Genomic DNA, 25740 nt, shown 5'->3' with positions numbered 1-25740 from the left:
AACTCTGCTTCCCTTTCCCATTCAGATATGTCCATACATGGCCATGATGAGGCTAAACTCAGGTTGGAGGAGCAACACCTCATATACCGTCTAGGTAGTCTCCAGCCCCTTGGTATGAACATAGAATTCTCCAACTTCCAGTAATTCCCTCCCCCCCACTTCCTCTATCCCTATTTCACTCTACCCCCTCCCCCAGCTCCCTCATGGTTCCACCTCCTTCTTCTACCACCCATTGTTTTCAGGGCTATGATGTCAATGCTTCCCCTCCCCCACCCCTTTGTCTTTCAACTGAAGCTGCAAGCATTCTTCAAATCCTTCCCCATCTTTCATTCTTCAGTCCTGACGAAGGGTTCCGGCCCGAAACGTCGACTTACCGTTTCTGACTGATGCTGCCCGAGTTCATCCAGTGTACTGAAACTGTTGCTTTGATCACAGCATCTGCAGATTATTTTGTGTTGTAGAAGGGTAACAGATGCCAATCATGTTTAAAATACTATTGGTTAGAATTATATTAGCAATTAGCTAATATCAGTCAATAATTTGGTTTTAAGGAATGCCAGTTACACCTTGACGAGGCTGTTAGAGGCCAAGAAGAACTAAAGGAGCAGATGGCTGTGCTTGAAAGAAGGTGCAATTTACAGCTTGCAGAAATTGAAGAGCTAAGAGCAGCTGTTGAACAAACAGAAAGAGCACGCAAAGTGGCTGAGCAGGAACTGATTGATGCCAGTGAACGTGTACAGCTCCTACATACTCAGGTAATGAGAGGGCAGCAATATTTCCTACTTCCTGGGTGTGCAATACTTCAGTTGATGAATATAAAATATGCAATGAATTCTTCCATCAGAATACTAGCCTGATTAATACCAAGAAGAAGCTTGAAATTGATATTAACCATCTTCAAACTGAGGTTGAGGATGCCATTCAAGAATCAAGAAACGCAGAAGAGAAAGCAAAGAAAGCCATAACAGATGTAAGACTGTTGTTTCAATGTTATAAGAGCATAAGATTATGAAATTGATCATGTAAAATTATTCTTAACATGAAGTAGACGCTACTTTCAAACACACTTTAGGATATTCCTTTTCTGTACTGTAAGCCAGTTATGACCATACTGTTTCATGATGTCATTGCAAGGCTGCTATAATGGCAGAAGAATTGAAAAAGGAGCAGGATACTAGCGCTCATTTGGCAAGAATGAAAAAAAACCTGGATCAAACTGTGAAGGACCTGCAACTGCGCCTGGATGGGGCCGAACAGCTCGCCTTGAAAGGTGGAAGGAAACAGCTCCAGAAACTGGAGGCCAGGGTACGGATATTTGAACAATACACAGAGTCAGAATCAGACTTTATTACTGACTTATAGAATGTGAAATTATGCAAAGACATAAAATTAGTGTAAGTTACTATAATAAATAACTAGTGCAATAAAACAAATAATGATATTTACTTGCTTTCTTTTGCAATTATCACTGTCCTGGAGAATAATGAGATATTAAAGAGAAGCTAACTTATAACTGAATATAGAAAGCTGGTATATAATGTTCCACATTTCCAGTTGGTTTCATGCATTTATTTTCTTTAAAGGTACGTGAGCTTGAGGGTGAACTTGAAGCCGAGCAAAAGCGATGTGCAGATGCAAATAAAGGTCTTCACAAGTTTGAAAGGAAGTTCAAGGAGCTGACCTACCAGGTAGTGAGATTTAAGCTGAATTGTTTTTCATTCCATTAATAGCATACAGTTCCACCCCTCTTCCTCCAAAACTGTTCATTGTACCCGGGATATGATTTTTGAAATGGTGCCTGTTCTTCATGAAACTTTATCCAGTGCGGTTTGGAGATTTTTTAAAACCATATCATTTGATCCAAATTTGTTCTTGGTTGACATCCACGAACCTGTGCTTTTTAATAGTTGGCTTTGGGCATAGAATAAAGGTTCTCACTCCATTTAATTCCCTTTGCCCTACTTAAGGGCCACGGAGAGAACATGCAGCTTCAGTTTCTGTTCTGTTCAATTGGAGGTTATAAAATTAGAGTAGAATGTTTAACCTTGGGCTTCCTTGATTGGTGCACACTGAAACTCTGTTTCAAAGAATGGGCCATCTACAATGGTTCAATTTAATGTCAGAGAACATATACAGTATACAACCTGAGATCCTGACTCTTTGCAGACATCCACACAGCAGAGAGAAAAAATGAACCCCAAAGAATGAATGACAGAAAAGCATTATAACTCCAAAACCCCACTCCCCTCCCACACGCAAACAGCAGCAAAGCATCAACCTTCCCTTCCGCTCTTGTACCATCAAAAAGCATCAGTTCCCCCATACCCAGTATGCAAGCAATAGCAAGCCCCCAGAGACCATGATCTGAAGTCCATCACAAACTAATGTCCATCCCATCATCTCAGCATCCCAACAGGCCCCCTCTCTCTCTAATGAGGGAGAGAGAGGTATTGCTCCTGCCACAGCAAGAGGGGAGGCTAGCAGATTGCCATTTCAATGTTACAGTCTGCAGTGTTGCTTTCTCAAGATCCCCTGATCTTAATCCCTTAATTCATATCTTTTACTTAGTTCTCATCAGTTTTCAACTTTCACTGCTTCCTTAAGCCATTTGGAATGATGTAATGCCCGCAGTATTGCACTATTCAAGTTATTATTCATGTATATCTCTTGGCAGCAGAGGTCTCTTTAACTTGTCAGGTCAAAATCAACTTGCAAAATCAACTAATGCAGAAATGAAACAGAAATGCTGGAGGAACTCAGTCAACAAATATCAGCAGAAAGAAAAACCAGTCAATGTTTTAGATTATTTACCATTCCTCAAAACTAGAGGGAGAGTGGAGTGTTTTTGCAGTTTACAAGACAGGACTAGGAGAGGAGCAAGATATAAAACAAAGGCCTATATAGAGAGAGGCTAATATTTAGAGAAAACTGTAATTTAGTGCTTTGAGCAGCTGGTAATGGATTGTATAAAATCCCACCTTCCTGCTATATTGGACATCTTCCAGTTCACCAAACCTCAAACCGGTCCACTGAAGATGCCATAGCCTCGGCCCTCCACTCCATCCTGTCCCACAGAGGAAAGAACGTCTCATACACCAGGATGTTTTCATCAACTTCAGCTCAGCATTTAACAGAATCATCCCTTAGAGGCCAGTGGGTAAACTGTCCTTATTGCAACTCAACACCCCTCTCTATAACAGGATCTAGGACTTCTTAATGAAAGACCCCAGTCAGTCTGAGTTGCTAGCAACATCTCAAGCTCCATCATGCTGAGCACTGATGTCTCCCAGGGCTGTGTTCTCAGCTCACTGCTGTTCACGCTGCTGGCTCACGACTGCACTGGCAGATTCAGCTCAAACCGTTTCATCGTTCGTTCACTGATGTGCTTATGAGGTTGGCCTCATCAGCAACAATGATGAGTCAGCATTGAGAGAGAAAGTAGAGAGGCTTGTCAAATGGTGCGAGAACAACGATCCTGGTCTTAAAGTGGACAAGACAAAGCAGATGATTGTGGACTTCATGGAGGTGTAGGATGACCTCTCTCCATTGCAAATCAATGGCTCTGCCATGGAGAGAGTGAAGAGCACAAAGTTCCTTGGTGTGCACATTGCAGATGATCTAACCTGGACCCACAACACCTCCACACAAGTCAAGAAGGTACAACAGCATTTACACTATCTGAGGCGAATGAGGCTTGCAAGGCTCCCTGCCCCATTCTAACAACTTTCTACAGGAGGACCATCAAGAGGGTCCTGCCTGGCTGCTTCATAGTGTGATATGGAATTTCCAAGACATTGGACCACAAATCCTACAGAGCTTAGTAAAAACCAGCAAGAGCATCATAGATGTCTCCCTCCACAGTATTTGTGTCATTTACCAGGAGTGTGGCAGAAGACAGGCCTGAAGCACTGTTGAAATTCCTACAACCCATCCCACAAGCTCCTTGACACAGGAAGAAGGTACAGAAGCATCAGGACTAGGACTACTAGAAAAGGTAACAGCTTCTTCCCTGAGGTGGTGAGACTAATGAATACGCTGCCACCACCGAGGTCTCATCACAAGGACACCAAGCTGTTTACTGTTTATCTGTGCTGTGCACTACATGATTTTCAGTTATATTTTATTTATTGATAGTAATATTTTAAGTTATGTGCTGCGTGTGATATATATTGTGGATGCGCGATGGTCCAGGGGAACATTGTTTCATTTGGTTGTATACATGTACAGTCAGATGAAAATGAACTTGAACTTGAGATTTAGGATCTTTTTGCTTCATATCACAATAAAAAAAACTCAGAATCAATGGAGCAATTATTAATTATGTTTAACCTTGTAAAACAAAGCACACTTTCTGCATGTTATGCATATAGTCATTATGCATGTATTCAGAACTGAAATGTGTATAAATTCTCTACACAGAGTGAAGAAGATAGAAAGAATAACTTGAGACTTCAAGACTTGGTTAACAAGCTGCAACTTAAAGTTAAAAACTATAAACGGCAATCTGAGGAGGCTGTAAGTTATTTTGCTTTAAAATGTAAGCAAAAAACAAAGGACTGGGTTAGTGTCATGGGTTGTTGGCAATCAGCATTGGGATGAAGAACTGTTTCCATGCTGTATCTATGACTATGAATTTTAGATGTACTGTATCCCGCAGTATAAAGTCTGTTTAGCAAAACCACAGGGGCTTAATTTCTAGACAGAGCAAGCCTGACATATATCAGCTACTCATGACTCTGAAGAAAATAGTACTGATTGCTCTTATGCCTTTGCTATGCTGAACCTCTCCAACAAATTCCAGCCTGATAACCTTGTGCAGTCGCTACTACATTGCTACAGACTGATTCTCCGCCTTATAATAGTGCTTGTAATGTAGGTACACCAGAAAGCTGAAGGTCAAGATATGGCCCTGCTGCTGTGCCAAACTGAAGTGATGTCAGATTACCTTCTTGAAGTAATTACTATACCCCGCTAAATACAGAAGTGGTTGAATTATATTGTATAATCTTTGTCCCCAAAATGCTAAAAAAACACCTTACAAAATTGCATTTCCTTCTTGGGCTTACATGCTTGTTTAAATAAAAAAGATTCTTTCAGAACCATAAATGCAGTGGACTATCTTTAATGATTCTTTCCCCTTTCACTTGCAGGAGGAGCAGGCTAATGTCCACATATCCAAATTTAGGAAGGTACAGCATGAACTAGAAGAGGCAGAGGAACGTGCAGACATTGCAGAGTCTCAAGTGAACAAGCTTAAGGCTAAAAGCCGTGATTTTGTCAGCAAGGTAATGGGTGCAATATAACTTTGCATAAGATTTGAAATAATGTAGAAAAACTTGGCCAGGGTTTACTGTACCAGGTTTTACTGAAACAGGGCAGCAAATAGTTTCTACAGTAAGTTAGACTTGGTCCATGAATTCATCTCAAAGTATCTTTGCTCACATGGTTAGTCCAACCTGATAATGGTATAGGTAGAAAAATAAGGTATCTAAGATCTGAGGAAGCATAACAATGAACTAAATCCTTAACCAATGACACTTCAAGGATAAGTAAAAAGAAATATTAAAAACTGAGGTAGATTAGATTAGTTGGGTATAGAAATAAAAAGGGACAATAGATAAACTGCAGGAGAAAAAAGAACAACTAAAGCAACACCTTGGAGAAATTAATTTTGTTGTGGTCCTGCTTCTTACCAAAGTTGATGTGCACGCCCAGCTTAAGCGTTCTCATTCATTTTGACAACATTATTATATACAGATGTCAAAGTATCATTAATAGTTGCAACATTAATCATTGTGTAACTGTTACTTATATTTTTTCTTTGCAGCAAGTACTAGAAGGTGAAGAGTGAGCCCAACATGGAAATTCACGAGTGATTACAGGAAATCAGCATAATGTGAATTTCTTTATCACTTAATGAAAGAAAAATAAAATCATTGCAATCTATATACTTGTTTATCCACTTTATTTGATGTTAATTTGTAACTAAATTTATTGACTATCCAATATTATAGACAAAAATGATTAATTGCAATCTCCATTTGTTCCTAAAAATGTGTGGATTTCTCATTGTTTCTACAGTATGATTGAAAAGATTGCTGTTTCTTGTGTGTGATAGAGAAAATGAGATACATTTAATATGGTTTATTTATTCATAATTAAAGGAACAACTAAAATTAGAGGTGGTGTGGCAATGGGCAAAGAAATGCCTGGAAAGTGAGAGGACTTCAAAGGAGAAATTTAAGAGTATGGAGCGTGTATGTTCCTGTTAGATTAAAAGGCAAGGCTAAGAAATTTTGGGAACCTTGTTGTTTGAGGGATATTGTGCCCCTGGTTAACAAGACAGTGGTGTGGAGCAGATACTGGCAGCAAGGAACAAATGATGAGCATGAGAAAGTCTGCAGATGTTTTAAATCCAAAGTGACACACACAAAATGCTGGAGGAACTCAGCAGGTTAGGCAGTATGAAGGGAAATGAATAAACAGTCAATGTTTCGGGCTGAGACCCTTCTTCAAGACTGAGAATGAAGGGAGAAGATGCCTGAATAAAAAGGTGGGGGGGGGGGCGCGGTGGGGTAGACAAATGAGGCGCTCAAGGAGTATAAGAAAAGCGAGAGAAAATGTAAGATGGAAATCAAGAGAGCTGAAAGAAGACAGCAGGTTACTCTGATGGACAAGGAGAAGGAGAATCCCAAAGGATTCAACAGATACAGTACTGTGCAAAAGTTTTAGGTGCATATAGCTAGGGTGTCTGAGACTTTGGCATGGTATTATATTTGTCAACATGGAGTGGAGAATGAGTTTGTAAATCTGGTGGGAGCAAAGGATGTTTGGAATGGCAAGCGTGCAGCACTGTGGGAGGGGTGTGGCAGAGAAGGAGTGCCAGGGTGGGGGCCTGCGCACCCAGCCCAGAGACACCAGGCAAAGTCATTTGATTCCAAACAATTAATTTATTGATATTCCAGAATACCTCTCCTGTGCTTTCCACTCCCTCCCCTTACACTTCACCTTTTCCAACCCATGATCCCACCCTCCCAGTCCCCTTCTCATTTTCAGTCCACAACAGAGACCCATATCAGATTCACCATCACATATATGTTATGAAATTTGTTTTTTTTTGCGGCAGCAGTACAGTACAATACATGAAGTTACTACAGCACTGTGCAAAAGCCACCCTAGCTACAGTGTGTGTATGTGTGTGTATGTACAAACATTTGTATGCATGTGTGTGTGTGTATCTATATATATCTTGTACAGTACTATATATGGAGAACAAGGAGCAAAATTGGACCACTTGAGGATCAGCATAGTCATCTATGCATGAAGCTGAAAGAGATGGGGCAGATGTTAACCAGATGTTTTGCATCTGTATTTAATCATATCACCTGTGGAACCAGAGGAGCCAATGCACTTATGCCACCATCAATCCATGCCCACACTTGTAAAATCTGATCAGCTGGGTGTACATCTGTTCCCAGAGTATAACTGAATCATATGCTCATCAGCTCTGGCAGAGACCGCAGGCTATTATTTTCTCCTAAGTGAAGCAAAGTGTGCTGCTTCATTCCTGCATGAGCTCAACATATTTTATACCTGCTTTGAAAGGGAGAATAAAACTCCACCTATATGAATCACTGCAGCACCTGGTGACCTTGTGATCTCTGTCTCAAAGGCTGACGTCGGTTCATCTTTCAAGAGGGTGAGTCCCTGCAAGGCATCAGGCCCCGATGGTGTACCTGGTAGAGCTCTGAAAACCTGTGCCAACCATCTGGTGGGAGTGTTTACAAGGACATTTCCAATCTCTCACTGCTGCCGTCGGAGGTTCACACTTGTTTTGAAAGGGCGAAAATTGAACTAGTGGCCAAGTAGTGCAGGGCGAGCTGCCTCAATGAGTATTGCTGAGTGGCACTCAGATCTACTGTGATGAAGTGCTTGGAGAGTTTGTTCATGGATAGGATCAACTCCTTTCTAAGCAAGGACCCCAGCCTGCTGTAATTTGCCTTTCACCATAATATTAGCTATCCTCCAGTCATCTGGCATCTCACCCATGGTTAAGGGCATTTTAAATATCTGCCTACCCATCTCCACCTACAGCAGAGCAATTTCACTGGCTCTCCACTTGGCCTTGGATCACCTGTGCAATAGTAATAACTACGTCAAGCTGCTGTTTATTGATTACAGCTCAACATTCAACACCTTCATACCCTCAGTAGCACGCAACAAGCTCCAAAACCTAATTTCAGATGCTGATGTGGAGGCGTTCAGGAGTGAGATAGGTCAGCTGGTTAGTGGTATCGCAGCAACAGCCTTGCACTCAATGTCAGTAAGTTGAAAAATTGAGGTCTTCAGGAAGGAGAAGTTGAGGGAATGCACTCCAAACATCATCGAGGGATCACAAGTGGAAAGGGCGCACGGTTTCAAGCTTCTGTGTGTCAATATCTCCACGGATCTATCCTGGGCCCAAAATATTGATGCGATTACAAAGAAGGCATGACAAGATATCTTGGATATATGGAGGCTACTACCCAAGGTGGAGATGACTCATTTTACATCTTCCGGCAACTTCTTTCACTCCTGTGCAGTAGCGCTTGCCGCCCTCCCCACCCCACCCCACCCCACCCCATACCAGACGGTGACGCAGCCTGTCAGAATGCAGAATGCTCTCCACAGTACTTCTGTAGAAGTTTCGAGTGTTTCAGGTAACAAACCAAATTTCCTCAAACTCTTGATGAAATATAGTTGCTGCCTTCTTTATAGCTGTTGGGACCAGATTACATCCTCAGAGATATTGACACCCAGAAACTTGAAACTGCTCACTCTCTCCACTTCTCATCCCTCTATGAGGAGTGGGTTGTGCTCCCTTATCCTACCCTTTCTAAAGTCCACAATCAACTCCCTGGTCTTAATGACGTTGAGTGCTATGACACCACTCAACTAGCTGGTATATCTCGCTCCTGTACACCCTCTCATCTCCATCTGAGAAGATTTATAGATGGCATTTGAGCTTTGCCTAGCAACAAAGTCATGGATATTGAGAGAGTAGAGTAGTGGGCTAAGCACACATCCTTGAGGTGCGCCAGTGTTGATCGTCAGTGAGGAGGAGGTGTAATTACCAACCTACACAGATATCACAACATATTCCAGTGATACTAAAACTGATTTGGATTCTGATTCTCAAGACGTTGACACAGATTCTACATAACTGAGCAAAAACAGTTGTGAGGTCATGGACAATTTATAGATTACGGAGGAGGAGTACATGCTGTCTTGAGACAAATTAGGGTGAAAAAGTCCCCAGGGCCTGACAAGATGTGCTATCAAGATTAATTCAGAAACTGCAGGGGCCCTGGCAGATATTTAAAATGTCCTTAGTCATGGGTGAAGTGCCAGAGGACTGGAGGACAGCTCATATTGTTCCATTGCCCAAGAAATAAGCAGACTATTATGGGCCAGTGAGTCTGATGTCAGTAGTTGGTAAATTAATGGAAGGTATTATGAAGGACCGGAAATGTAAGTATTTGGATAGACAATCAAAGTCAAAGTAAATGTATTATCAAAAATTATATATATCTTGAGATTCATTTTCTTGCAGGCATTTACAGAAAAATAAAGAAATACAATAGATTTTTGTGAAACCTACATATAACAAAGAAAGACAAACCACCAATGTCCAAAAGAAGATGAATTGTGGAAATAATAGATAGGTAAATGAATAACACTGAGAGCAGGAGTTGCAGAGTCCTTGAAAGTGAGTCCATAGGTTGTGGAATCAGATCAAATTTGTAGTCAGTTAAGTTATCTACTCTGATTCAGGCGTCTGGTGGTTGTAGGGTTATAGCTTTGCAGAACCTTGTGATAACTTTGCGAAAGTTCCTGTACTTCTTGCCCAATAGTAATAGTGAGAAGAGTGCATAGCCTGGATGGGACGGGGGTGGTGGGGAGTGTGCTTCATGATGGATGCTGCTTTCCTATAGACCCTTGTAAATGTGGATTTTACCTGTGATGGACTGGACTGCATCCATCACTTTCTGTTGAGTTTTCTATTCCTAGGTATGAGTATTTCCATACCAGGCTATAATGCAGCCAGTCAGTATACTCTCCGTTATGCATCTATAGAGGTTTGTCAAAGTTTTAAATGACATGCAAATCTACACAAGCTTATAAGAAAGAAGAGGTGCTGCCATGCCTTCTTCATGATGCTGCTTGTGTGCTGGTCTAGTTGAGATGTTCTGATGTGAAAATGTCAATGAATTTAAAGTTACTGACCCTTTCTAACTCCAAACCCTTAATGAGAACTGGCTAATAGACCTCCAGATTCTTCCTCTTGATTCATCAAAAACAATGTGTCATCAGCAAACTTAAATGTGCCATTAAAGCTGTACTTGGCCAAACAATCAAAGATATAAAGCAAGTAGAGCAGGGGGCTAAGCACAAGGCCTTGTGCTGTACCTGTGCTAAAGGTGATTGTGGTGGAGATATTTTTGCAAATCTATATTGATTGGGCCTGATTAGGGACAGTCAACATGGCTTTGTGTGTGCTACATTGTCTCTAACCAATCTTAGAGCATTTTCGAGGCGGTTACCATAAATGGTGATGAAGAAAAGGCAATGGATGTTGCCTACATGAACTTCAGCAAGGCCTTTGACAAAGTTCTGCATGGGAGGCTGGTCAAGAGGGGTCTTTTGCTTGGTATTCAGGAAGAGGAAGTAAATTTGAATCAACATTGGCTTTGCGGGAGAAGCCAGAGCGTAATAGTAGATGGTTGCTCTCTGACTGGAGGCCTGTGACTAGTGGTGTTTCACAGGGATCCCTGCTGGGTCCATTGTTATTTGTCATCTATATCAATGAACTGGATGATAATATGGTGAACTGAATGATATCATGGCAAACTGGATCATGAGATATGTACATAATACCAAGATGGGGGCATAGTGGACAGCAAGCAAGACTATCAAAGCTTGTAGTGGGATCATGGCTGGAAAATGGCAGATGGAATTTAATGCAAGTTTTTCTACTGAGGTTGGGTGAGTCTAGAACTAGAGGTCATAGGTTCAGGGTGAAAGGTAAAATATTTAAGGAGAACTTGACGTGTTGCACTTTGGTAGGACAATCCAGGATAGGACTTACAGAGTGAACAGTAGGGCACTAATGAGTGCAGATCCATAATTCCTTGAAAGGTGTGTCACACATAGATAAGGTCATAAGGAGTGCTTTTGCCATGTGGCTCTCATAAATGAAAGTTTGAGTACAGGATTTGGGATGCTGTATTGAAGTTTTATAAGATGTTGGTGAGACCAGTTTTGGAATATTGTGTGTAGTTCTGGTCATATACCTACAGGAGAGATATCAATAAGATTGAAAGAGTACAGAGAAAATTTACAATGATGTTGCCAGGACTTGAGTTCCTGAGTTATAGAAAAAGGTTGAATAGAATATTTATTAATTCCTTGGAGTTTAAGAGAATAAAGGGAGATTTAATAGCGATATATAAACGTATGAGTATAGATAGGGTAAATGCAAACACACTTTTTCCACTGAGGCTGGGTAAAACTAGATCTAGAGGTCATAGATTAAGAGTGAAAGGTGAAATATTTAAGAAACACCTGAAAGGCAACAGTTTTGCTTAGGTGATACAAGCTGAGACTTTATAAGGAACTATTCAGACCACACTTGCAGTATTGTCAACAGTTTTGGGCCCCATATTTCTGAAAGGATGTGTTGTCATTGGAGAGAGTCCAGAGGAGGTTCACGAGGATGCTTCCGGAAATGAGGGGGTTAATTTATCAGGAGCATTTGGCAGCTTTGGGCCTGTACTCACTGGAATTTAGAAGAATGCGGGGGGAGGGGATCTCATTGAAATCTACCGAAAGTTGAAAGGACGAGATGTGGATGTAGAGAGGATGTTTCCTTTGGTGGTGTATCCAGAACTAGAGAGCACAGCCTCAAAATTGAGGGGTGACCTCTTAGAACAAAGGATGAATTTCTTTAGCCAGAGAGTACTGAATCTGTGGAATGCTCTGTCACAGACTGTGGTGGAGGCCAAGTCTGTGGGTATATTTAAAGTGGAAGTTGATAGTTTCTGATTGGTCAGGGCATCAAAGGATATGGCGAGAAGACAGGTGTAAGGGGTTGAATGGGATCTGGGATCAACCATGATGGAATGGCGGCGCAGACTCCATGGGCTGAATGGCCTAATTCTGCTCCTGTTATGGCCTAAGTGTGGATCGAGCTGCCAGAGGAAGTTGTGGATGCAGGTTCGTTTTCAACATTTAGGAGAAGTTTAGATAGGTACATGGACAGGAGGAGTAGTGTGGTTTATGGTCCAGGTGCAGGTTGATAGGACAATGTAGGATAACAATACACATGGACTAGATGAGCTGAAGAGTCTGTTTCTGTGCTGATTTAATACTCTAAATCTGTCCTTCTAATACATTGGGTATTTTGTATACCATAGGAATGTTTGGCAATGTTGTTGGGATATTGTGATCAAAATCACTCAGTCTTTCTCAATCTAGGCTAATTATTCAATGAAGATTCTGAGGGAACATTTCAAATCTTTATTCATATAACGCATATATTACCATCCATCTCATAAGAAATAAGCTGCACGTTTTATGTATTTGTGGTAGTTCTTTTAAAGATTTTGGACTGTAAAATTAAACTTAAATACTGTATTGTAGTTATTTAAGTACCAACTCAAATTCAAAATTGGAAACATTCTAATCTATAAGATGTGAGACAGTGAAACTGAAAAGCATATCGATTATGAATATACACATTGTAATACATGAGAACAAGATGAACAGAAGCTGGAATAGATCATTTTTCTCTTATGCCTATCATCATTATCATCATCATCCGGTGCCGTGCCCAGTTTGAGCTTTGACTGCCATGGCCCACACATTCCCGTTTTGGGTCAAGTGGATCATTTCATTGGTATTCATTTCCGGTTCTCTAGCTGCTGTCTCCATCATCATTTGTCTTTGTCTTCCTCTTGCTTTCTTCCCTTCAATCTTTCCCATAATTACCGTGCATTCTAACTCCTCTTTCCTAATCACATGTCCAATGAAGTTACGTTGCCTTTTCATGATCTCATACATTATTTCTCTTTTTGTGTTTGCTCTGTTCATGACATCCTCGTTAGATATTCGTTTCATCCATGATATTCTTTGCATCCTCCTCAAAAACCGCATCTCTGCTACTACAATTCGTTTCCTCGTGTTATTAGCATAACTGGATAAGTGTAACATTTCAGTACTCTGAGGCGGGTTATCATGCCTAGTTTAGTATTGGTCACTATACTCTTCATTCTCGTAAAGGTGTCTTTGTCATAAGGGCACAGCTGGGAATGGACTCAAGTGCAAGACACAGACACTGAAGTACTAGGGACAGGACTAGGATACAGGGCGATGGCAAGGACATGGACAGGAAAACCAGGAACCTGGAACAGGACTGGACAAAAGAGCTAGGAGCCCGGGCTTGGATTCCGAGCCAGAGACTGGACAAGGACCCAGCATCTGGGTCTTGCCTCTGGCTCGGACCCCAGAACTAGGCAAGGACAGGGCTTGGCAGGCAGGCAGGACGAGGCAGAAATCTACAGGCTTGAAGCTTGAGGCTAGAGGCTAGAGACTTGGATTGGCTTGGCAAGAGGCTAGAGGCTAGAGACTTGGCTTGGCAAGAGGCTAGAGGCTGGAGGCTGGAGGCTAGGCAGGAGGCTGGAGTCTTCAGTCTAGAGGCCAGGCAAGAGACGAGGCGAGGCTGGAGGCTGGAGGCTGGAGGCTGGAGGCAGGAGACTTGAGACTTGAGGAGAGGCTTGGTTCCTCCTGGGCAGGGTGCGGATCACCACCCGACAGAGGCAAGGGACAGGAAGGGACAGAAACAACCCCAGGTAATGGCAAGACGGCCTGGCTTACCTGGGCGGAGGCAAGGGACAGGAAGGGACAGAACCAACCCCAGATAACGGCAAGACGACCTGGCTTACCTGGGCGGAGGCAAGGGACAGGAAAGGAGCTAGGTACGGGGTAGCTCCAGGACAAGACAGCAAGACAAGGCAAGGCTACTGGCAAGGCAAGGCTACTGGCAAAGCAAGGCAAGATGAGAACTTCAGGTGAGGCAAGAGTTACCGGCAAGACAAGACAGGGCTTCAGGCAAGGAAACAGAAGACAGGAGAAGGGATACAAGGAGTAAGGACAAGAACAATCCAGCAGCCACTCCCTGGTCTCTGGAGGTATTTATGCAGCCAGCTCCAACGAGCATTAGCTGACTCAATTAAAGCTCAACAAGACAGAAACAGGATAGATAGGAAAACCTGGAGCAAGGGTCGATGGGCCGGACTGTGAACCAGAATATGGAGTTCATGGGCTGGACCATGACAGTCTTTTGCCATCCCTAGTCATCTTTTGATATCCAAGTCGCACCTGCCATCTGATGTCACCCAACTTCCTAAGAAGCAAAAGCTCTTTACTTGTTTTATTTCTTCCCCATTTATTCTCAGCCTGCAGATAGGATTCTCCTTCTTGTTGGATATCACCATACGTTCTGTCTTTTTTTATGGGTATACTCATGCCTATACTACTGCCATATTGTCATGGTCTGGTCCATGAAGTCTGCATTCCAGTCGTCCAGCTGTCCCTTGTTTTGGTTGAGTTAATCATAGGCACGTGATTCCCATCTTGGGGCCTGGAATATAAGTGGAGTGTGAGCGGCTGGTTTGTCTTGTCAAGATCCCCTGCGAGCAACCTGTTGGTGGAAGGCTAGAGTGGCCACTTGCCATCTTTAGGCTGCATTGGGGAACCATCCCCTCATGAATCCTTGCTTTTAGTAGTCAGAGCTGTCTTTGCAGTATGGATTCGGGCGTTTCCTGGACCAGCTGAGTGGCCATCTGCCACTCTGAGCTAGGTAGGGATCTGGCTGTTTCCGTAGCCAGCTGGCCATAACTGCGACTTGGAGCAACCCCAAAGCAGAGATGGAACTGTCTGTTGTTCTTCGGTGTTGGTCTCTTCTTGTCCTTGCCTCCATGGGGTAAATCAGGCTGTCCTGCCGTTGCCCTGTGGGGGGACTGTCTTGTCTTGTCTTGTCTTTGCCTCTGTTGGCTAAGTCTGGCCGTTCTGCCATTACCCGACGGATGGTCCTGTCCCACCTTGATGTGGAGAAGAAGTTGAGGACCGGCTTGTCTAAGTATAAGTCCCGGCTCTATGTCTATGTACTGTCCTGTCTCATGCTGGTGTCGTGTTAAAGATGAGTCCTGGCTTTTTGAAGGATAAGTCCCGGCTCTATGTTGATGTACAGTTCCTAGTCTGTCTCTGAGCTCCAGCCTCCGAATTATCAGCCTCAAGCCTCAAGAGCCAACACCCCAGCCTCAAGCCGCAAGAGCCAACACCCCAGCCTCAAGCCGCAAGAGCCAAGACCCCAGCCTCAAGCCTCTAGACCCCAGCCACGTCCTGTCCTGTAGCCATCTCATGCCCTTGCCTAGTTCCGGGGTCCGAGTCCGAGGCAAGACTCAGGTCCTGAGTCCTTGTCCAGTCTCTGGCTCCGAGTCCAAGCCCAAGCTCCTAGTTCATAGTTCCTTGTCCAGGTTCCCTGTGTCTAGTCCAGGTTCCCTGTGTCTAGTCCATGTCCTAGCCCAAGTCTGTGTTCTTGTCCCTACTCCTTGTCTGTATCCTGTCACATCCCTACTCTAGTCAAGCCCTGTTCCTTGTACTTCAGTGTCTGTGTCTTGCATTTGGGTCTGCATCAACGCCCCCATTGTGACACATATATGATCATGCCTGATCATTATCCTCAATTTTTTATATGATTTTCATATCCCTTAATAGGTTCCTTAAGATTGTCATAGCTGGGGGATGTAGTGGGGATAAGCTCCACCATCTATTAAATACTCCCAACAGTGTGTGTTTCAAATAGCCTCAGACAACCAAGTCCATCTCCTGGACTTGATGTGTGGATAGTTACTAAGCTTAGTGGAATCAGTTCTTCTGACAGGAGAAGAGGTAAAGGCAAGTTACTGATGTCTTAAAACCAGTTACTTCAGGCAGATGGGGCTCATCAGCCGTGGTTGGCAGCTCATCTAGGAGAAGGAAAACTCTGATCTCAAACCTCTGCTGCCTTGCAGCTATATACATTCATGAGGATGGCTTCATGAGTAAACCCCAAGGATAAATCTGGAGCTGGAATCCCTCAGGCAGTCCTACGTTGAGTTCAACAATGACTGGCAACTCCTGCAACACCACTGGTTCCAGACTGCATCAGCCTCTTCCGTTCCTTTGAATTCATCAGCTGCACGGAGAGGGGAATCCTGTTGCATGGGCAGCAGCTTGCTCTCCATATCGTACTGTCCTGGCTTGCATACTGGCTTGTGTATCATGTAGGCAGCTAAGATGCAATATACACAGTCAACTCTAACCATCGGAGGCCTCAGATCCCTTACATCTAAGAATCTATTGGTTTCTATCTTGAGTGTATTCAATGACTGAACTCTCAAAGTCCTCTTGGGTGGAGAATTCCAAGTATTCAGAATACATTGGGTAAGGAAGAGTCTTCTTATTTCTGCCCTGATAGGCTGATCCCTTCTCTCTGAGATTGTATGCCTGGGGATTTTCCTTTAGTTCAAAGAGCTGTTCCTTCTCTTCAACGGGAGTTCGGTGAGATCCTCTCTCACTGCTTCCTTTCTGTGATCTTTGCTGCTCTTCAGTATTTTGTTTGTGTGTTTTCTTCTTTTAAGACACAAAACCATGGGTTTAGTTTCATTGGCACTTTCTTGCTCACCAGAATAATTTCTCTCAGTTGTAAAATTCTACAGCCATTAATTCAGTGTTACCAAAGGTTAGTATCATCAGCATGGTAAGAAATTTTCATTATTGTTATTTAAACAAAACAATTATGTCAATACCAATTAACTAAACCAAGTTAAGGATTTCTATCATAATTGTTTCTACCACTTGTGTTGTCCTATTCATTTCCAATGAAGACCAATGGATGTTGAAGTACTAACTATTTACTTCATAGCTTGGTGATCTCAAAATTAAGGTGAACAAATCATAACAATGGGCTTAATTTCTTGTATTTTTTAAATTTATATCTTCTTTCAAATCTACTTTTGTTTCTTTACTTGCCCTATTTACCATTGGCATGCACCATCATCTCTGCTGTCAATCAGCTGGTCATCCTAAATCATATTAGTAGTTTTATTTCTTTTCCCACTTTAATCTTTCCCTAACTCTATACCTGCATTAAAGCTATGCATCTCTACACTTTGTCCTTCACCTGAACTTTCAATGATGTGTCCTTCTTTATAGAATTATCCAATAAATATTTTAGCATTGTCACCATTGTTAACAAGTATGACTGATTAACAAAAGTTGGAAAAAGAGTTACAGATCACCTATGATCAAATGGACTGGAGGAACTTTCTTGATGGGCTGAGTGATTAACTCATATCTGCATGTTTGTTCATATTACAAATAATAGAAAAATAATTGACATACATAGTAAGAATATGTGACATTCCCTTTTTCATAATATTGTTTTGGCATTTCCCTTGATTTTTGAAGATCAAATTGCAATACTCTAGGTATGTATTTTATTGAGTACCATTTTAATGCGTGAACATACATAGCAAATTGGTGTTCTAGAAACAAGAACTAGCGATGGTACTGGATATGTAGCAATATAATGGAGGGAAATAATGTCTTAACACTTGGGGCAACATTCTGTTTTGAAAATCATGCAAAACTACAGAAATCTGACAGAACAAGACAGTGCAAGAAATACTCACCAGCTCAAGACAGAAACAGAGCTATCAGGTCAATGAATCTTCATCAGAGCTGGGAGTATGAGAATATAAGCATGTTATAATCTTTAGAAAAAGGAATTTCTAAGGTAAGATGCAGACCCAGGTACTCCAAATGACACAGTCATTCAGAGCAATCTAGTTAATAGATCAATGATGGCAACTAGAGAAAGCAAAAACAGCATAAAATAACAGACTGGAAATGTAATATGCACAACAGTTCCGGGAAATCTGAACAAAAGAGAGTTCTGGAAATGGCATATGTGGAGACAGAAACACTGAGTTAACAAACAGAAATTTATATCAGAAATGGCCAGTCTGATGCTAACAGGAAAGACTGGTTATCTGAGATTGTTAAATTAAAAAATGGGTCTCAAAGATTGCAAGTCGCTTACACTTCCTCCCTTACCACCATTCAGGGCCCCAGAACACATGCCCTTACACTTCCTCCCTTACCACCATTCAGTGCCCCAGACAGTCCTTCCAGGTGAGGCGACACATCACCTGTGAGTCGGCTGGGGTGATATACTGCATCCGGAGCTCCCAATGTGGCCTTCTATATATTGGCGAGACCCGACGCAGACTGGGAGATCGTTTTGCTGAACACCTATGCTCTGTCCGCCAGAGAAAGCAGGATCTCCCAGTGGCCACACATTTTAATTCCACATCCCATTCCTATTCTGACATGTCTATCCACGACCTCCTCTACTGTAAAGATGAAGCCACACTCAGGTTGGAGGAACAACACCTTGTATTCCGTCTGGGTAGCCTCCAACCCGATGGCATGAACATTGACTTCTCTAACTTCTGCTAATGCCCCATCTCTTCCTCGTACCCCATCTGTTATTTACTTATATACACACATTCTTTATCTCTCTCTCCTTTTTCTCCCTCTGTCCCTCTGACTATGCCCCCTGCCCATCCTCTGGGTTTTCCCCCTCCCCCTTTTCCTTCTCCCTAGGCCTCCTGTCCCATGATCCTCTCATATCCCTTTTGCCAATCACCTGTCCAGCTCTTGGCTCCATCCCTCCCCCTCCTGTCTTCTCCTATCATTTTGGATCTCCCCCTCCCCCTCCCTCTTTCAAATCTCTTACTAGCTCTTCTTTCAATTAGTCCTGATGAAGGGTCTCGGCCTGAAATGTCGACTGTACCTCTTCCTAGAGATGCTGCCTGGCCTTCTGCGTTCACCAGCAAATTTGATGTGTGTTGCTCAAAGATTGCAATCTGCCTAGAGATAAAATGAGGTTCTGCTTCAAAAGTTTCTATCAGAATTTGTGGAACATTGTAGGACCCAGAGACAGAAAAGTTAGAGAACAAGCAGACCATTCAACCTGTTGAGTGTATACTTCCTCTCAGATCAGTCCCACCAATCATATTCTCCCATCTATCTTTCCAAGACCACTGCCTCTCTTCTGTGGAGCCTATTTGTTTTTTTTTAATTCCACCTGTTTCAACATCTCTTGGAAAGCTTGTTGACTGTAATATGGACTGGTAATATTACAGATCTTTGAATTTGATGAGATTTTATGGGGAACTACTAAGGTTTGGCAGCAATTGGCATCTAAACTGGAAAATTCTCTGGCCTGAGAAGCATAAAAATGAAGGTTTTGCTCACGAATAGATTCCTCCTATCTTCCAGCTTTGTGGATGGATAACTCTGGTCTAAGGATTACTCTGCATTCTTTTAGGACTCTGCAATGAGTTAGACTCTCGGGGGTTTCCTTTAACTATTGTGGAGATTATATTCAAGCAAGGCTGGCCTGAAAAAAAATATTTTCCTGAGAGACAGGGATGAAAAGTTCCTTTGCAGACTCACTGATGAATCACTGATTAGGAAAGAAATTAACATAATTGCCCCTCCATTTTGTGCAATTGTAACATCTTCCCTAAATGACTGAAACCAGGCAAGAGGCATGCCGGCAAACGCCTAGCAACTAACGCAGGAACTTAAAGCTGTAATGTACTTACTTTTTTCTATAATTAGATTTTAGGTAAATAGAACGGCGACGCCAAAGCAAGGCTTAGTTTAAAACGGGCACCTAGATTTACATTCCGAATTTCATAATGTGCCAGTTGTTTGCTCACATTGACAAGGGTAGACCTTCAAGGCTTTGATCTGGCTGATCCCGCTTCTTAAGAAATGTGAGATCTACTTTGGCAGAGAGATTTAGTTTCAGCTCGGCTGCTTATCAAACACTCGACACAAGGAGCAGAGCCGCGTATTTAGAGGTCGATTTGTTGTTTATAGAAGGGACGAAAGAAGCCGTATGTTGGATTGGCAGATAGTCCATCTCCACTTTTGCCTAGTTGTTGAAGGGAACTGTATGTTTTTGTGAGCGATATACCGATATATCGCGTTCATTGCAATCACAGAGTTCGCAAGACTTTCTAAACTCAAACATTTTATCCCTAGGTTGTCATGATCTATTTTCTCTTAATTACTTACTTGAAATAAAACAAAGTCTTTAAATGCGACCTTTAAATGAAACCTCAAATCTATAATGAGTTATATTGCATTCACAGACAATATCAACTCTTCAGCTCACTCTTAACACCACCACATTAAATGGGTACATTCTCGGACCTTTTATAGACTTACCCCACCTGAGTGACGTCACAGCCAATCGTACAGACGAAAAGAGTAGCAATTCAGTATGGCAGAAATAATCGGGACTAGAAGGCAGTCTGTGGGAAAGCGAGCAGCCCGAAGCCTGAAACGGGTATCCCGCTACTTACTTTGTCTTTCAAGTTGCAAATGAAATTGATGCCGTAGGACAACTATAGAAACCTGCTTCCACATGGATGTTAAAGCTGGTTTCCGCTGTCGCCTAATCTTTAGACTTCGCTTCCTAATGGAAAACTTTGTCCAAATAATGACTTTTTGTTTTCTTCTCTGAGGTACTGAATGAGATGCAGGCACTGGTTCTTGCTTTAAACTGGTTCTAGTATCTCAGTGGTTCAGTGTTAGTCCTGGTGAATGGTATGAATAGAATTTGCAATGGACACATCCAAAATCCTTCAACGAGTCTGTGTGGTACTCACGCGCGCTCTTACATTTAAAAGCAAATTATGTCGGTAAAATTGAAATGGCTGAGTGGATTTGATGGGTCGAATTGCTTACTACTGCTCCTACGCCTTATGAAACATTTTTTTTGCCCTACTGAGCATTTCAGTACTTTTGCAATAAACTGCAAAATCTGTTACAAATCTAAAAGTGAAAAGCAATTTGCAACCAAACTTAAACACGTCTAGAATTCAAATAATTTTGCAAATAATCCAAAACAAAGACGAAAGTAGTGTTGTGTTTCTAAATCGAAACATTAGCAAGGTATAAGAGTAAAGTTACTTGAAACCAAAAATTCACATTGACAACAGACACTCTGGAATTTTGACTGCTAATCCTCTTTCTTGACATCTTCAAAGATTCAAAGTACATTTATCAACAAAACATGAATATAGAACATAGAACAGTACAGCACAGTACAGGCCCTTTGGCCCACAATGTTGTGCCAACACTTAAACCCTGCCTCCCATATAACCCCCCCACCTTAAATTCCTCTAGTAGTCTCTTAAATTTTACCAGTGTATCTGCCTCTACCACTGACTCAGGCAGTGCATTCCATGCACCAACCACTCTCTGAGTAAAAAACCTTCCTCTAATATCCCCTTTGAACTTCCTACCCCTTACCTTAAAGCCATGTCCTCTTGTATGGAGCAGTGGTGCCCTGGGGAAGAGGTGCTGGCTGTCCACTCTATCTATTCCTCCTAATACCTTGTATACCTCTATCATGTCTCCTCTCATCCTCCTTCTCTCCAAAGAGTAAAGCCCTAGCTCCCTTAATCTGTAATCATAATGCATACTCTCTAAACCAGGCAGCATCCTGGTAAATCTCCTCTGTACCCTTTCCAATGCTTCCACATCCTTCCTATAGTGAGGCGACCAGAACTGGACACAGTACTCCAGTTGTGGCCCAACCAGAGTTTTATACAGCTGCATCATTACCTCGCAACTCTTAAACTCTTTCCATCGACTTATGAAAGCTGACACCCCATAAGCTTTCTTAACTACCCTATCTACCTGTGAGGCAACTTTCAGGAATCTGTGGACATGTAACCCCAGATCCCCCTGCTCCTCCACACTACCAAGTATCCTGCCATTTACTTTGTACTCTGCCTTGGAGTTTGTCCTTCCAAAGTGTACCACCTCACACTTCTCCGGGTTGAACTCCATCTGCCACTTCTCAGCCCACTTCTGTATCCTACAATGTCTCTCTGCAATCTTCGACAATCCTCTACACTATCCACAACACCACTAACCTTTGTGTCATCTGCACACTTGCCAACGCACCCTTCTATCCCCACATCCAGGTCATTAATAAAAATCACGAAAAGTAGAGGTCCCAGAACAGATCCTTGTGGGACACCACTAGTCAAAACCCTCCAATCCAAATGTACTCCCTCCACCATGACCCTCTGTTTTCTGCAGGCAAGCCAATTCTGAATTCACCTGGTCAAATTTCCCTGGATCCCATGCCTTCTGACTTTCTGAATAAGCCTACCATGTGGAACCTTGTCAAATGCCTTACTAAAATCCATGTAGATCACATCCACTGCACTACCCTCATCTATATGCCTGGTCATCTCCTCAAGGAACTCTATCAGGCTTGTTAGATAAGATCTGCCCTTCACAAAGCCATCCTGACTGTCCCTGATCAGACCATGATTCTGTAAATGCCCATAGATCCTATCTCTAAGAATCTTTTCCAACAGCTTTCCCACCACAGACATAAGGTTCACTGGTCTATAATTACCCGGACTATCCCTACTACCTTTTTTGAACAAGGGAACAACATTCGCCTCCCTCCAATCTTCCGGTACTATTCCCATGGACAACGAGGACATAAAGATCCTAGCCAGAGGCTCAGCAATCTCTTCCCTCACCTCGTGGATCAGCCTGGGGAATATTCCGTCAGGCCCCGAGGACTTATCTGTCCTTAAGTATTTTAACAACCCCAACACGTCCTCTCCCTTAATATCAACATGCTCCAGAACATCAACCTCACTCTTATTGTCCGCAACGTCATCAAGTTCCCTCTCATTGGTGAATACCGATGAGAAGTATTCATTGAGGACCTCGCTCACTTCCACAGCCTCCAGGCACATCTTCCCACCTTTATCTCTAATTGGTCCTACCTTCACTCCTGTCATCCTTTTGTAATTGAAGAATGCCTTGGGGTTTTCCTTTACCCTACTCACCAAGGCCTTCTCATGCCCCCTTCTTGCTCTCCTCAGCCCCTTCTTAAGCTCCTTTCTTGCTACCCTGTATTCCTCAATAGACCCATCAGATCCTTGCTTCCTAAATCTCATGTATGCAGCCTTCTTCCACCTGACTAGATTTTTCACCTCACTTGTCACCCATAGTTCCTTCACCCCACCCCTCTTTAACTTCCTGCAAGAGATCACTAAACATCAACCACATGTCCATGGTACATTTCCCTGCAAAAACATTATCCCAATTCACACCCGCAAGTTCTCGCCTTATAGCCTCATAATTTGCCCTTCCTCAAATAAAAATTTTCCTGTCCTCTCTGATTCTATCCTTTTGCATGATAATGCTAAAGGCCAGGGAGCTGTGGTCACTGTCCCCAAGATGCTCACCCACTGAGAGATCTGTGACCTGACCTGACCTAATACTAGACCTAGTATGGCATTCCCCCTAGTTGGCCTGTCCACATACCATGACAGCAATCCATCCTGGACACACTTCATAAACTCTGCCCATCTAAACCATTGGAACTAATCAGGTGGCAATTAATATTAGGGAAGGCAAAGTCACCCATGATAACAACCCTGTTATTTTTGCACCTTTCCAAAATCTGCCTCCCAATCTGCTCCTCGGTATCTTTACTGCTAGAAGGGGGCCTATAGAATACCCCCAATAGTGTAACTTCTCCCTTCCTGTTCCTGATTTCCACCCATATTGACTCAAAAGAGGATCCTGCTACATTACCCACCCTTTCTGTAGCTGTAATAGTATCCCTGACCAGTAATGCCACCCCTCCTCCCTTTTTCCACCCTCTCTATCCCTTTTAAAGGACTGAAATCCAGGAATATTGAGAATCCATTCCTGCCCTGGCGCCAGCCAAGTCTCTGTAATGGCCACTACATCATAATTCCATGTATGTATCCAAGCTCTCAGTTCACCACCTTTGTTCCTGATGCTTCTTGCATTGAAGTACATGCACTTTAGCCCTTCTACCTTACTACCTTTACACCCTTTATTCTGCTTCTCTTTCCTCAAGGCCTTTTTATATGTTAGAACTGGTTTTATACTTGCAGATTTCACATGACCTTTATCCTCCTCCATCTGCTCTAACACTCTGGTTCCCCTCCCCATGCAAATCTAGTTTAAACCTCCCCGGAGCAGTACTAGCAAACCTTCCCGCAAGGATGTTAGTCCTGCTCCAGATCAGGTGCAACCCGTCCTGTTGGAACATGTCTCACCTTCCCTGGAACAAGGCCCAATTGTCCAGAAACATGAAGCCCTCCCTCCTGCACCAACTCCTTAGCCACATATTTAGCTGCATTATCTTCCTATTTCTAGCCTCACTAGCACGTGGCATTGGTAGCAATCCTGAGATTGCAACCCTGGAGATCCTGTCCTTCAACTTGCACCCAACTCCCCAAACTCTCTTTGCAGGACCTCCTCCTTCTTCCTATCCACGTCATTGGTTCCTACATAGACCACGACATCTGGCTGCTCATCCTCCCTCTTGAGAATACTGAAAACTCGATCCGAGTTATCACGGACCAGGCACTAGGAAGGCAACAGACCATCCGGGATTCTCGATTTCTCCCACAGAACCTCTTATCTGTCCCCCTAACTATCGAATCCCCTATCATTACTGCTCTCCTCTCTTCCCTCCTTCTCTTCTGAGCTGAGGGTCCAGTCTCAGTGCCAGAGACGCAACCACTGCAACTTGACCCTGGTAGGTCGTCCCCAAAACGGTATACTTATTATTGATGGGAATGGCCACAGGGGTGCTCTGCTCATTCTGTCTATTCCCCTTCCCTCCCCTGACAGTCACCCACCTACCCGTCTCCTGACTTTTGCAGTATATAACCCCGAGGTTCGTCTTCCCCACAGACAGCCAAAAAACAAAGAAAAACAACATGGAGCCCGTTCAAAGAAAAATATCAACACCACCCCTCTCCAGCTAAAAAAAGACAAATCACTCAAACGGCAAAAAAATAAACGAGCAAAAAATAGAATATAAAACATAAAATTTAAAGGAGTCCAGGATATTCAGTTCAGCTCAGTGTTGGTGTCAGGGAGCTTCCTGATCCACTAAATCGAAGTTGATTTTATAGGTATGACTGTATCATGCGCAACTTGAAGAACTAAATTTACTTTAACTATTCATATAACTAAATTACATATGCAATTATACCGTTATGCAAGTTCATTCAGAATGAAATGTTTCAGATATCTCAGTTCGTGCAAGCATCATTCACGGTTTTGTATGATTGACTCTGTGGAGGGCATTAATCTTTTCTTTTATGGCAGGGATTTCTATGGCGTGGCCACGAGTTACATACAATCACACATTTATACTAATTATAGCGCATCCCCGTGAAAATGATAGTTGACAACCTCTCCAGGTCGATAAATCGGTCCAATTGTATTTCCATATGTGGAGAAGACAGCTGTTCGGCAGCCGACATTGTTCTTTTAAAAGGGAGTGTAGCGGCTGCCCGAGACATCCTCCAGTGAGCGCTCGGCAAGGTAGGTTCTAAAGGTCCATTCACTCTATGCCTAATAGAATGAACATGGTTACGTGATATAAACATCAAAATTACTAATGCTGCTGCGGGAGCTATCTTATACCGAAATAACATACCCTTGTTGTGTATGAGATCCCCAATCCCCATCTCCCTTTGACTGAAAAAA

General features: G+C 42.7%; 2 protein-coding genes across 2 annotated transcripts in view; both read left to right on the top strand.

The window, feature by feature from the left end:
- The window catches only part of LOC134360193 (myosin-4-like), a 40689-nt gene extending 26501 nt beyond the window's left edge, over positions 1-14188 (top strand). Inside the window, exons 33-39 of the mRNA XM_063074241.1 lie at positions 552-755; positions 845-970; positions 1135-1305; positions 1584-1688; positions 4420-4515; positions 5151-5285; positions 14168-14188. Of these exons, the coding sequence (XP_062930311.1) occupies positions 552-755; positions 845-970; positions 1135-1305; positions 1584-1688; positions 4420-4515; positions 5151-5285; positions 14168-14188 (858 nt within the window). The remainder of the gene's footprint in view (positions 1-551; positions 756-844; positions 971-1134; positions 1306-1583; positions 1689-4419; positions 4516-5150; positions 5286-14167) is intronic.
- Positions 14189-25555: 11367 nt separating this feature from the next.
- The window catches only part of LOC134360192 (myosin-4-like), a 39811-nt gene continuing 39626 nt past the window's right edge, over positions 25556-25740 (top strand). The window contains exon 1 of the mRNA XM_063074240.1: positions 25556-25575. The gene's annotated coding sequence lies outside the window, so the exon portion shown is untranslated. The remainder of the gene's footprint in view (positions 25576-25740) is intronic.

Source organism: Mobula hypostoma, chromosome 22 (assembly GCF_963921235.1).
Source record: "Mobula hypostoma chromosome 22, sMobHyp1.1, whole genome shotgun sequence".
Lineage (NCBI taxonomy): Eukaryota > Metazoa > Chordata > Chondrichthyes > Myliobatiformes > Myliobatidae > Mobula > Mobula hypostoma.
This window is presented reverse-complemented; position numbering and strand designations above follow the sequence as displayed.